Genomic DNA, 14,180 nt, shown 5'->3' with positions numbered 1-14,180 from the left:
TTGAAACGTGTTAAATAATCGAGAGAATTTTAAAGATTTAAGAGATTTGAATAATTGAAGAGATATTAATAATTCGAATAATTTTAAGAATTCTAAAAGCTATGTAATATAAATATAGAATAGATCTTAAAAATCAAGAAACTTATAAGAGTGTTGATAAGCTTATTATTATATTTAGCTGTAGTGGGGTCGAGAAAAGACTAATATGCAATAGGCATATTAACTGCGCCTCAACCCTAAAAGTTTATTGAATCCAATTGTAAATCTATCCATATGCATCATCATTACCCATCCCTATGCTGCGGCTCATTTTCAATTATCCAATCTTCATTCTCGAAGTTCAGCATTGCGTGTACATATCTACAACTATCTCGTATTACTGTAAACATGTTGAAGGACGAGGAAGGCTTGGATCTTTTTCGAAGCTCCTCTCCGAAGATCTTTTTGCCGCTGCACTGATTCGTACTTCACAACGAATTCATGGCATATGGCATGTCGTGTAATATTAACTACCTCCTTGGAAAAGTCGCGTTTACAGAATGCAATGCTATGGGGTACAAGCTTAACCCCTTTAACCAGCGTTTTGGTCTGATAATCATTTGAGATCATTGGTTATTTTTGCGCTTCGGTTTCAGCTGTTATAGCTCACCTGCCTATGAAATGTTGGATCAACCACATCACAAGTCTTGTACATCATCGTATAATATGAAGGGCTTTTCTCATTGGAGAGGAATGGTCATCAATCATACACAAGGTCTTATCCTTAAACTTACTATAAATTCAAAGAAGTCATCATTACCTTCTAGCATCCAAACAAACAAGTCGTTGGCAGCGTCTGACAGAGTTGCTCTGTACATTATTCAGCGCCACCGCCGCGGCTACTTCCCGAATGTCAGGTATTGCTCTGTCTATTAATAGACTCTGTACTATTCTAGAAGAAGCTAATGAAATGGGGTAAAATACTAGACGGACCAAGGAAAGTTCCTGAATCTGTGGACGGTGGGAATGAAAGCTCTTATTAGGATAAGGATAAGGATATGGATATGGATACATCCAAAATGGTGTATACAGTAGAGTATTTAGCTGCAGACTGTCAGTACGTAGTGTTGTGGATGTTGACAACAGCTTCATTCCATGTTTGTTCACTGACTGATTATATCTCATTCATGATGGATGATGCCTCATCTACAGGTGTAAAGTGGAAACATCCCAAATAGCGAGTAGGGAAGGAGAACTTAAAAGCCAATTCAACGGCAACTAAAATTCAGGGGGGATTGTGGCCTGGGTTTTAAGGTGCTCCCACGCTTCCACACAACTTAGTAGGATGAAAATTCTGCTTTGCCTGATCATCGAAAATGAAGAAGATTGCTTGAATGCTTCGAGAATGCCTATGGAATACTGGGTATCCATTATGAGCGGACATCCTTACTAAATTATTGAAAATCCAGTGTGTTGCAATTTCTCGTCAGCCCGCACGGGTTACTGTTGTCTGATGGTAATCTTTACCGAAGCACCCTTTAAGCATTCATTAGCTGCTTCAGAGTTTGGGAGAAAACAACCTTCATTCGATTTCCAGTTGACAAATCCATACAATATCAATAGCAATGCCGAAGCATTAATACGTCAATGACTCCTGAAAACGTCTGATCTCTTGTTCGCAAAGCTCAGGTACCTTATTTACGTCTGTGGTGTTTCATTCTTCCAAAATTCACACAAATCTTACAAACAACGATACTCTAGCTTCTACGTAGCACGATGGAACCGCAGACCTTTCTAGCTGACTTGTTGTTTGCTCACTGTAGATATTAAAGATCTGAAATTCCAGAGCTATTGATCTACATTACCAAGACGCGGGCCGCGAGGAACATGATTAAAATTATCCGTATAATTTGCCAACGGTTATAGATTTCATTGAACACATACCGCGTATGCTTCCTCAATATAATTTACTCTCACTGAATCAGATCAGGACAATCAAAGATCTCTACCTATCAGTATGAGGTTGTCATTGTTGCTGATTGAAGCAGGAGAGCAAGCGATATTTATCATCTAGGTACCTGAGTAGCTAGCTCTAGACATGGCATGGTGTGAATAGATATTAAATGGCACAGCAACGGACACGGTGATACCTCTATTGACCTCTATGAAGACTATACCATAACACCGTTGCTCAAATTTGGACCACGCAAGGAGGTTTCTTGAATTTCCTTCGAAATCTATGGTGCATTCATATATAGATAGGTATATAATGATACAATGATATGTTACCTAGCCAACTTTCACAAAGGTTTTGTCCCGTTTCATCTGATATATAAAACATTGGAGATTAGTTTTTTTTCTCTCACATTTTGTAATAAGTCTCCTTCTTCCCCCTGGCATCAAACGTAATGACACAGAGCGTCCCATATAACCCATATATTCCATCCATCTTATGAAGGAGAACCCATTCATTCCCCTTCCCATTCCCATACACTTTACAAGCCTATCAAACCATCAAGCCTAGGCCCCCCTACCCCCCCCCCCCCCCCCCAACACTCTAAACCAAAAGTAAATTAGATCCATTTTTCCTCGCTATTCTCGCCCTCAACCGCCAAATTCCAGGAAAATCTGCCTGAGTTTGCTTCTTTGATTCCTGACCAACTCCAACTACTACTCGTCGAACATACAATGTGCTACTTACTAATGATAGATTGATCTCCATCAATTCAACCCAATCTCATCTACACCATCACTTTTCATCGCAAATGATCATCACGACTACCAGTTTGACCGTTTAATTCCCCTCATCGTCGGTCTAGATTTCAGTCGTCAATGTAGATGGAGTCGTAATCGACCTTGTTTACGACCGCAATAATAAGAGTTCGCTCAAACCAACATTCGTTTTAAATCTTGCCTACTTTACTTTCCAACTTCACATCGCAACCGTACCGTATCCTATTGTATCACCTCGTTCTTTCAGCGCCGGCAATAACCATTTGAGTTTCGATCAATTCATCTTTACTTTTACGATTTTTCATTTCATCGCTCTCGTAGCTTATACCCAATTCGACATTTTATTTTATTTTCCCACCACTCACCTTTCTCGAGCCGGCTCTCTTCTGTTGTCTTCAACCAACAACTATAGACAGGCCAAGCCTTCAATTACCAACACCTTTCGATTTCCTGGATTTATCCCAAACCAACCTTGACTGGTTCACTCTCAATTTTTTCAATACGGCACAACAGCATATCGCAATTAGCACCGGAAAAGATGGCGTATTACGAATGTAGGTGAAATTCTTCGGAAGGTAACGATATGTTGCTAATCAATTGCAGCATCCTTCCCTACTCTTTTTCGAAGATGTGTCGAATGCGATGGAGCCAGTCCAGCATGTCCGAGTTGTGCCGATGATGAGATTTGTTCCCTCGTCCCACCAACTTGTACAGCATGTCAACAGACAGTGTGTGTCGCTTCTTCTGCTGCACCTTCGACGACTGTTAGTTCCTCTTCGTCATCGAAATCCGGTCCAAATTCAGGCGCTATTGCGGGAGGAGTTATCGGAGGTGTTTTAGCTGTCGCAGCTGTTACTTATCTTGTATGGAGGTTTTGCATCAAGACGAAGCGACAACAATTCGAGCAAGATGATTGGATAGAGAACCAAGAGCAGGCCAATGCAGAGAAAGATTTCGCAATGCGAAGGGACGCAAGAGCTTCTACACACACCGTTGGATCAATTGCATCTACAGTGCTTACACGAGCATCGAACATCATTCAGATCGCATACATCCCAGGTGTTACCAACAGATCCACTCCATCCACTCCAGGTCTTCTTGTTCCTCCAGTTCCTCCGATCCCAATTGCTTTATCAAACTCATCTGGATCGCCAAGATATGAGCAAGAACATTTCTTCATGCCAGGAGATCTACGTGACTCAACATATAGTGGAATTAGTGGAATTGGGGAACGAAACTCGTACGCACGAAATAGTGTGGCATCTACTATCTACGGAAAACAAGCTATCGTCTCACCAGTTCCAGCGCAGACAGTCATTCGAGGAAAAGCAGCTGTTGTCAGTGTAAACAAAGCAGGAGGAAGTTCATCAGGTGGCACCATCACACCTCCAGTTCCAAGCATCGACTTCAAAAAATACTCTGAAAACCCACCTAGTCCAGCGTTCTCTGTAGGCAGTACATTCTTGAATGCTGCTAGTGCTGCGACAATGACCAAACCACAAGTCATTCGAGTTAACTCTAGCTTGTCAAAAGCAACTTCACCTGAACCTACAAAAGCGAAAGGAGTCCCATCATCATTATTTCCCCGAGACTCTAATGCTATCACCTTAATCGAAGATGGCACCCCAATCACACCCCAAGGACCCTTTAGTGATCCTCCCGACACTGGTCGAAAATTGGATGGTAGTTTATCAGCCATGACACAAGATGCAACGAAAAAGTCGCACGGAGATGTATTCTCAGACCAACATGAAGTAAAGGAATAGAGGGTCATCTTTTGACAGGATATATTTCTTTTGGGAAGGCATTTTGACATAGGAGGTCACCCGTCTGGTTACGATTTGGTTTACTTGTTTCTTTCAATCCTCTATAGACTTGGAGGAGGGGCGGATCCCCATTTTGATGGTTACAACTGGTGTGGTAGGGTGTTCAAGGGGGGTATTTTATGATTGGCAATGATCTTTTATTTTTACTATTTCTCTAGGGATATGTTTTTTATATCATCCTATCTTGGTACTTGCTTACCTATTTCTCAAGATCTCATAGACGATGTCAATACCAATGAATCTATTCAACAATTTTAGAGCATGTAAAATGAAGCGGGACGATTGAATGTGTGCATGTGATGCTTTTTTATAGTATGTGCGAATACCTAATTTATTTCTGAGAGAAGGGGTGGCTTGTATGTTGTATGTGTATAGTGTAAATTGTATGTTGAGAATAATTTCTGGTGATACTACAGGAGGGAAATGGAGGGAAGGGAAGGGGAAGAGGATGAAATGAACTGAAATGGTGATTTCATCACGGAAATCCGTCTCTTGGAAGTGGAAATGTTAAAGCGGCAGACATTTGGATACTTATTAGATAGATAGACTGCCGAGGTGATGATTTTTTATTTGTTATTTGTTCATGGTATGGCATATAGGTATAGCATAATATATTATAATATCTTGACTTGTCTTGTCTTGTGTTGGGGTCTGGGTTTACCTGGCTCGGTATATTATAGTCTATAGAGTAGGTTGGTAGATAGAGAGGTAGTTCAAGGAACTTGGGAAGGCATTAGGTGGTTGTGTGTTTTATGCAATTATGCATTTGTTCATTTTCGTGTTCATTTATGCATTGGTTCATGCTAGGTAGATACCTAGGTAGGTAGGTAGGTAGGTAATGGTGTACCTAGGTAGGTAGTTCTTATTCTGCGAAGAAGTTTATAGGTAGGTAGTTGGTGGGTAGCTCGGGTAGGTAGTAGGTGGGAAGTAGGTAGTTGGGGAAGTAGGTAGGTGGGAAGTTTACTAATTTTATTGGTGGTTCGCAATTCGCAATTCGCAACTTGGGATTGGGGATTCGTGGTAGGTGATTTGCAGTGGCTGGTTGGTGGCTCTTGGGGGTTTTTTCTTTTGGATTTTTGGGATTGGGAATTGGAGAATTGGGAATTGGGGTCTCGCTACCGGATTTTTGGGGGAAGAGAGAGGGAGAGAAAGAGAGAGAGAGAGAGAAGGAAGGAAAAGAAATGGAAATAGAAATAGATATTAGTAGATAGTAGGTAATAAGTAATAAATAGTAGATAGTAAGTAATAATAGTAGATAATAAGTAATAATAGTAGATAATAAATAGTAGGATAGTAGATAATAGATAGTAAATAGTAAATAATAAATAGTAAATAATAAATAGTAAATAGTAGATAGTAAATAGTAGATAGTAGATAGTAGATAGTAATAGTAGATAAAGTGGAGAGGAGGGAGGAGGTGTGAATGGATTAGTATGGTACTATCTTGGTAGATATATTGGTATTGGTATTGGTATTGATCAGTACAACAATACTTGATATCTATACCCGAGTATTAATTGAATGGATGAATGAATGGCCGACGGAATGATTGAATTGACTACCTAGTAATCAAAAGAGGATTGAATTAACATCAACATCAACATCAACATGATCAACCCACAATCAATGATTGTGATCTCAACGAACAGAAGAGGAAAGGAGCTCTAGATGATCGCTACTTTAAATCTACATGTATATTGTATCCCTTCTCTGCATGTGGAGGGGATAGGAGGGGCGCAATGGGAACGTGAAAGTTTCCTGATAGATTGTCCTGGTAGAATATGGTGTTGAATCTCCTCTGTCTGATACTTGTGTCTCTATTTTCTAATGATTGTAATAATGATATAAAACATCAGGTATCAAAACCACATCTACCCAATTACATACCTACCCATAAGATCTTTACTTTCTCCAACCTATCCCATCCCATCCCATCCCATCCCATCCCATCCCACTTCTACAATTCCACATCCGGCTCCATCTAGTTGTTGGGGTTGGGTTGGGGTTGGGATATATAGACCTGAGATTTTATGCTGAGAAGTCCATCCCATCCCATCCATCAATTGATTCTCTGGCACGTACCGGAAAACCACAAGGTTGCCTGTTTAGTAATCACATCATATCATAACATCCATCCCACAAGGGCATTTCCCACATCTCAGCATCTGCAGATCCCAATCCCAATCGCAGTCGCAGTCGCAGTCGAAGGAAGTTCGATTCGTCGGCAAATTGATAGACACGTACAGATTGATACAATAGATACCTAGGTACTAGATATTTTTATTTTATTTTATTTTATTCTACAGAGATGTCATTCTAGAGCGTGGCTCAGTATTTCCAAAGTTGTGTTTGCGGAGAGTTTATTTATTTTATTTTATTGATTTAATTTGATTTGATTTGATATGGGTAGATACCCTAGCTTTGTTGTGCTTTATGGTCGGTAATAGTGGGGGGGGTTGAGTGGAGGATGAGTGGTGGATGAGTGCCACTGATGGGAAAAGGGTTTATGGTGAGTGAGTACGTGAATATCTATATATACCTATGGAATATGTGGAATGTATGGATCCTTCATTGTTTGGTGACTGTTGAAAGATGGTGATGATGATTTGAGTGGGATAAGTACTGGTAGAAGAAGGAAGAATTCTTTAGTAAGTTATACCTATACCTATCTATTTAAGGGAGGGAGTAGTAAGAAGACTTGGTAGTAAAAATAAAATGAAATTCAATCTCTGAAATCATCCCAATCTACCAATCTACCATCCCAAGTCATCAGTCTCGCAGTCTCGGCCATCAAGTACCTCCAGCTAGGTACCTAGGTATCTACATCTACAGCTTCCAGAGTACCTAGTACCTACATACATATCTGCATACCTGCTCCTACTCTTGCTGTAATCACTCCACTTCATCCAAAACGGAATAGAACCCTTGATCAAAAGCCAAACAAAAACACCAACAACAAGAAAACTCTTCAATAGGGAAAATACCCTTGGAGATGGAGATCAAAAGCCCTGGATGGATTTCCTTTCATTCTTATTCTTATTCATCCAAAGAAAAGCAAACATACCCTATTCGTATTCCCTTGATACGGCCGGTAGCTTCACATCCAACCAGGGAAATCAAAAGCAATTCTCTAAAAAAAATAACGGGTAGCGGCAAAAGAGGTCAACTTATAAGGTCAACTAAGGTCGGTCAACTTCTGTTATATCGTCGTCGTCGTCGTCGTCGTCGTCGTCAATTAATGAGCCTATGAAATTGAATGATGGAGTACGTACGGGAGTGAAGTATGTGAGAGAGAGAGAGTAAGTAGGTATATAATGGGATTGATTCTTACCTCTTTCTCTATCTTGGCACCTTATGATTACTCCCTCTTACCTACTACTATCGTAGATGGGGAGATGATAACAAGATCAGATCTTACCTACCTACCTACCTACCTACCTACCTACCTACTTCTCTCCATCTACTAGGTACCTAGGTCACTAGTTTTCAACCCTATCCCCATCCTTCCATCTATAATTCCATCAACGTATAAAATTGACACAAAATATACCTCTCTAGGTATATATATTCAATATACACGCACATATATATATAAATACCAAACCTAACACACACTCGTACATAACACAATCCATAGTAATAAAGCGGAAAGACGTCCGAGCTTTCTCTTTCTATGCCCACTCCAGTACCTCCCAGACCAGACCAGAAAGGAATCTCCACTCCACTTGCAGCCCAGGACCAAAGTAAACCCATACCTACCCAAATCTATCTTTCCCACCGACAGTCAGACAGCACAGCACAGCAAAAAGAACTAAGGATCTTGCATCTTTTGACGAATTGTTTTCTTCTAACCCACACCCAACATACCAACAACCCACTTACCTTGCCTCCCTCATTTATTACTTCAACAGATCTAGTCTATGGTCGACAGTCTCCAGTCTAACGTCCAAAGTCTAAATTCTACATCCTACCTACCCGTCTACATCCTATTGTCTTTCACTCGATACCACTCAATACCACTCAATAGTTCATAGTCCATAGTCCATAGTCTTATCTCCTTCCCAATTCATAATTTGTTCTCGATATAACTTCAATACGTCACAAACGAAGGTCACAAAGAAGCCAAAGCTCCCCGTCTTCAGAGATGTCTTCCAAACAAATGGTCTTGTACAAATTGGTGGTACTTGGTGATGGAGGTGTGGGTAAAACTGCTTTGACAATTCAATTAACATTACAACATTTCGTCGAGACTGTAAGTGATCCCACCTGCCATTCCGATTGATTATTATCACATGCTTACTCTGGCACAGTACGATCCTACCATCGAAGATTCATATCGAAAACAAGTCGCAATAGACGGTCAATCATGCATGTTGGAAGTCCTCGATACTGCCGGCCAAGAAGAATATACTGCGTTAAGAGATCAATGGATTCGTGATGGTGAAGGTTTCATTTTGGTTTACAGTATATCATCGAGATCATCCTTTACGCGCATTCAAAGATTTCACAATCAAATTCAACGAGTAAAGGAATCATCATCCTCCTCTCCCATATATCCCGGTTCTCCCATATCACCTATCTCGCCTTCGGAACCCGTACCGATTATGCTTGTGGGAAACAAATGCGACAGGGTTACGGAACGTGAGGTATCTACACAAGAAGGTCATGCATTGGCGCGAGAGTTGGGCTGCGAATTCGTTGAAGCATCAGCGAAGAATTGTGTTAATGTCGAAAAGGCATTCTATGATGTAGTACGACAACTTCGCAGACAACGTCAGCAGAGATCTTCAGCTTCGGGTACGGGAAAGAGTCCCCGTGCTAACACCATGGACAATGGAATGGTTCGAGATGAATCCAGAAAATATCGCCCCAAGAAGAAGGGACCTTGTGTTATTCTATGAGAAATTCCATCTCCTCACACTTCAAGATATGTTTTGAGCACAAAGCTTTTATATTTTCGCATGGATTATCAACGACCTTTACGACATTCCTTTGGCTAAATGCCTCTTTTTTTTAACACCCGCAATTTATGAGCCTCACTCATCCCCCCCTTTACGTTTTCAGCAAGACCTCTCTACCATCTTCCCTCGACAGCGTTTGCTCAATCAAATTCCTAGCTGGGTCGGCGAATGGAGTACCAAAAAGAGTGGCATACGGCGTTTTCATGAATATTTTTTTCTTGGAAAATAACCCCATTCGATCTCAATATCGACACCTTGTCACATACGTCACTACATATTATATTAGGAAAGAATTTCCTCTCGAATTTGTTAAATACGCTTTAAAAACGATAACTTTACTTTTGGTGTCTATGGCGCAACGAAATCGAGATGGCGATTTATTTCCAAATGAGACGATCATCTTTTCCCCTAAATGCGATGTGCTTCTTTTGGATTTTGATCTTGATATGACCCTTTTATTACTCTTCTTACTCTTCTGCTTTCTGCTTTTTCACTCTCATCATTTATGACGAAATGGTTCCCCTTTTCCGATTTCAGTCATGTAACATGGAATTGTCATCTGTTCATATTTCAAAGGCTGGGCTTTCATGACGTTCATGTTATACTTGATATTTTGGTAGTTTTGGTTGTGATGGGAGTAAGCATTGATATTGATATGTTTACGAAAATCATGCTTGCCAACTAAAACTTTGCTTGTCTTGATTTCACTTTTTGGGATGGGAGCTGTGTGGTTAGTTCTTTGTCTTTTGAAAGGGATTGGGGTATTACTTGAGTCCTTTACCTAATCTATTTGTCATGCTTCACGCAATCCTGAGAGATGAGAGAGACGTTGAAAGGAAGAGGAAATGAGATGGGGAGGAAATGAATTTGGTGAATTGGTTCAGAATGGATGGATGGGGGAGGGATTGGAGATGACATCTATACCGTACTGGATGCGCGGGAAAATTATTGAGTAGGATAAGGTCGGGGGTGAAAGTGTACTGTCTATACTATACGTAGGATGGACTGGAAGGTGGAATTCACTAATTAGTTACTTGACTACGTACAATACGAGTTGTGTAGTTGGGAATAATGGAATGGACAGATGGGATAGGATGGAGAATCAATGGAATTGAAATATTGAAAAAAATTAATACGATTACTTTATGATTTTTTGGTGATTTTGTGAGTGAGTGAGTGAATAAGCCTTCTCTCTTTCTTCCTTCGGACAATGACTCTGTCTTGGCAGGGTACTAGTATTAAAATGAGGATATATACTAGTTAGTAGTTATATATACAGACATCTTACACCTATATATCTCTAGCATCTTCTCTGAGTTAGTTTTGTTCTAGGGAGTTGAGTTGAGTTGAGTTGAATGTAATCTAAGGTAGTGGAGTTTTATATAATGTGATGGGGTGTGGGAGTGATATTAAGGGAGGTAGGGAGGTAAGGGGGAAGGGAAGGGGGAGGAGGAGATGGGAAAAGAGGAAAAGGGGAAAAGGGGAGAAGGGAAGAAGGGGAGAAGGGAAGAAGGGAAGAAGGGGAGAAGGGGAGAAGGGGAGAAGAGGGAAGAGAGATGTAAATGTTGTAAAGGAAAATTGAAGGGTGGGGGGATGGGGATTAGGATGGGATGGGACACAGTAGAGAAGCATGGGTGAATGGAAAAAGTAAGGTTTGGTATGGTATGGTATGGTGTGGGGGGTTAAAACGAAGAGTTATATATACTTATTTGGGGGTTAGATTGGGATGTGTGGGGATGTGTGGGAGAAGAGGGGAAGGAAAGGAGAAGAGGTATGATGTACTGTTGTATTGTTATGTGAAGATTTATTTAGTCATTTGGGTGTTCTGCGGGGTTTGAAGTGAGTTGCATTGGATCGAATTAAATTGATCGGACTGATCTGATTCGATCGGAAGTCCACAAGATGGGATGGAACTTTACGGGAAAAATCGAAAGCGGAATAATCCGAGATCGATTAATTAGAAACAAATTGAATAAAGACGAATCGAATGGTATTATTGGGATAGTTGTACAGTATTTTTAGAAAAATAGAGAAGAGAGAAGGAGGGTGAAGATTTATACCTCGTATATATGATTTGATGTGTGGAATTTGTGGGTTGAAGTTTGGGGTAGGGGGTGAGGGGTGGGGTTTTAGACTGAGAATGAAGATGAGGGTGAGGGTGAGGATGGGGATATGACATATATTAAGATAGTAATGATATACGTATTTAGTTATATTTCTTGGAGAGTGAGTATTGCGGTAAGAGGAGAGGAATGTAGTAGATATGCATTGTGCATACGAAAAAGGGGGAGAGAAGGGAAGCGAGGAGAAGGAAGAGGATGGGGTGGGGGGTGGATGCATGGATGTTGAAGAGAGATCGTATGATGTAGTTCAATGTAACTCTACAACGATATATCCACATGGATACACCAACACTTCTTTCACAACAATCTTGTTTAAAATTATATCAAATTGATAAAGGCTCAAAGTAGCAACCCTTTTTGATTTTTGGGATAGCATATCTAGCATATTATTTTTGTGCTGTAGTCGATTCGCTAGGTTATGGATGGATATCTTCATGGGGGTGCAAATTTTGGTTATCTCGCAGGACTGGTCAGTCGCTCAACGAGACTTGATAGATATGATGAGGGGGGTGGTTCACTTCTCTGCGACATGCGAATTATAGCAATTGGGTGGAGGGTGGAGGGTACAAATGAGCAGAAACAAGTAAAGGAAGCTCGAATATACCTTGAAATTCTTCAAAATGTCTTTGTTTTTCGAGATCATTCCATTCGCAAGGCTTCAAATCATATACACTTAGATGGGGATTGTATACACCAAGTGCTTCTAGCGATGGATAAGAAGATTGTACTACTTTGCTGTAGAGCAATTATGCTTGTAATATTACACAATTCCACTGTTAACGTATTGTAGCTGCCTTTAACAGAGGTCCTTCATGCTCGATATAAAGAATCACGATAACAGCCATTGGGTCTCTTATTCGGTCCATCTCCCCCAATGTTCACAGCAGGAAATGCACTTTTGAAGAACGAGGGTATGATTGGCGACATGGTAAGGATTAGCTTGATACTCAAATATCGAGCAAATATCGCCTTCATTTCCAAATTCGAAATAGGAGTTGACTTGAACATTGTCCCAGATCTACGCTCGTACAATAACGATCCTGCGTCAAAGTCACATCGTATGGTTGGTGAAGTGCCAAATTAGATCCTACTATCCGACGAAAAGGTACGCCTACTATTCCCCTCCACCCTCACTCTTTCTGCTTCTGTGGGCCTAGCTAATAGTGCGAAAGAGCTGCAGAGCACTCCGAATACCCCATCTGTCTGTCTTGTGCTCATACTTCCCATTTCTCAAAAGAGAAATACATGTACGACCTCGAATAACCTATTCTCCCTGCCTCGTCAAGAATACGTGTGAAAAAAAAGAAGAGAAAGGTTTCACAACCGGAAATAATGATAAATCAAAAAGCCTCCCTTTCGCCCTAGCTACCGGCATGTACCATTCTTCCACCGCCCCCGTCTGTACCATAATCTACTACCCCTCCATCTTCAGGTTTTCTTCCACCCTAGAAATAGCAATTGTTCCACGATTCTAATACTCAAATGGGTACGATATAGATGGAGACTATTACTTGATATCACAAGTGGCGGTTTTTAATAGATGTAAAGCAGAGCGTGTGCCATTACTACTTCCTGAGAGATAACGGAAAATTGATCCCCTTTTCTATATTGGTGGGAAGAAACATAAATTCCAGGAAATGTTTCCATTCATTTGCCTTCTCTCCCGCAAGTTGAAGAGAAGAAATGTTTATTGCTCGATCTCACCTCACATGTATATGTTGATGCATCAGTAATGCGCTTACTGGTACCATACTTTGGGATATCGAGGAAGTTTCATATAGGACGCTTTTCATATATTACCCGCGCTTCTTGCAGAACTCGGTATCCTATTGCTACGGCCACGGCAGCGTTTCCATAATCAGACGAGAGATATCTCAATCAGTTCCGCTCGAAATTTAGATTCTGTCGATAGCCTGTGATACAGCGGTTCCTCTTTCTTAAAGCCTATCACTCAGGGTACGACTGGGTGGAGATTGCCTAGCCCATACTCAAACCCTTCTTGTCGACAACGACGTGTCTCCGTCGATTCCCACTATTTTTGATGATTCTCCGTTCAAAGAAAAAACAGCCCCTTATTAACTGATAAGCATACTCTCTGAGCCACCTATTCGATATATTTCCATCGATAAATGGGCTGAAAGCAAATGTATCTCTGCTATAGTATTTCCGCATCATAGCCCTTAGAAACCGCAGACTTCATTACTCCCGGGGACTAAAAAGCTGAATTGCAAGACCACACTTACCATCTGATGTAGTGCTAAGATAGGAGGATTCCGACACTAATAAAGCTTCGACAATATTCTCCAATGACATAGGGGAATCATCATCGAAGGGCCGCCAGTAAGTAAAACTCTCAAGATGGACAAATGGCTTCAAGATGTCGTACACGGGAGTGACATTGATGAAACTAATATCAAGAGACAGGGTTGTGATTTGCGACCGCACGATAAGTCGAATTGGGTACGTGATCAAATTTCGGTCGTGAAATAAGGGACTACAAGTGCATTTAGATTCTTCCAAAGATGGTAATGCGAGATAAGCGAGGATATTATCAGGCA

General features: G+C 40.8%; 3 protein-coding genes across 3 annotated transcripts; 2 read left to right on the top strand and 1 right to left on the bottom strand.

Annotated features, from left to right (window-relative positions):
• Nucleotides 1–3,250: 3,250 nt before the first annotated feature.
• Nucleotides 3,251–4,478, top strand: EAE97_006912 (uncharacterized protein; the record flags this gene model as incomplete). The annotated part of the gene is made up of 2 exons (XM_038877425.1): nucleotides 3,251–3,266; nucleotides 3,316–4,478. 2 exons carry the CDS (start codon nucleotides 3,251–3,253, stop codon nucleotides 4,476–4,478), a joined length of 1,179 nt encoding a protein of 392 aa, XP_038731615.1.
• A 4,204-nt stretch (nucleotides 4,479–8,682) lies between these two features.
• Nucleotides 8,683–9,439, top strand: EAE97_006911 (uncharacterized protein; the record flags this gene model as incomplete). The annotated part of the gene is made up of 2 exons (XM_038877424.1): nucleotides 8,683–8,790; nucleotides 8,849–9,439. 2 exons carry the CDS (start codon nucleotides 8,683–8,685, stop codon nucleotides 9,437–9,439), a joined length of 699 nt encoding a protein of 232 aa, XP_038731614.1.
• A 741-nt stretch (nucleotides 9,440–10,180) lies between these two features.
• EAE97_006910 (uncharacterized protein) lies at nucleotides 10,181–12,007 on the bottom strand (the record flags this gene model as incomplete). The annotated part of the gene is made up of 3 exons (XM_038877423.1): nucleotides 10,181–10,222; nucleotides 10,642–10,731; nucleotides 11,909–12,007. The coding sequence occupies 3 exons, from the start codon at nucleotides 12,005–12,007 to the stop codon at nucleotides 10,181–10,183; spliced, it is 231 nt and encodes a 76-aa protein (XP_038731613.1).
• Between the last annotated feature and the right edge of the window lie 2,173 nt (nucleotides 12,008–14,180).

Source organism: Botrytis byssoidea, assembly GCF_014898295.1.
Source record: "Botrytis byssoidea strain MUCL 94 chromosome Unknown BBYS_013, whole genome shotgun sequence".
NCBI lineage: Eukaryota > Fungi > Ascomycota > Leotiomycetes > Helotiales > Sclerotiniaceae > Botrytis > Botrytis byssoidea.
The sequence above is the reverse complement of the archived record's forward strand: the minus strand, read 5'-3'. Positions and strand labels throughout refer to the sequence as shown.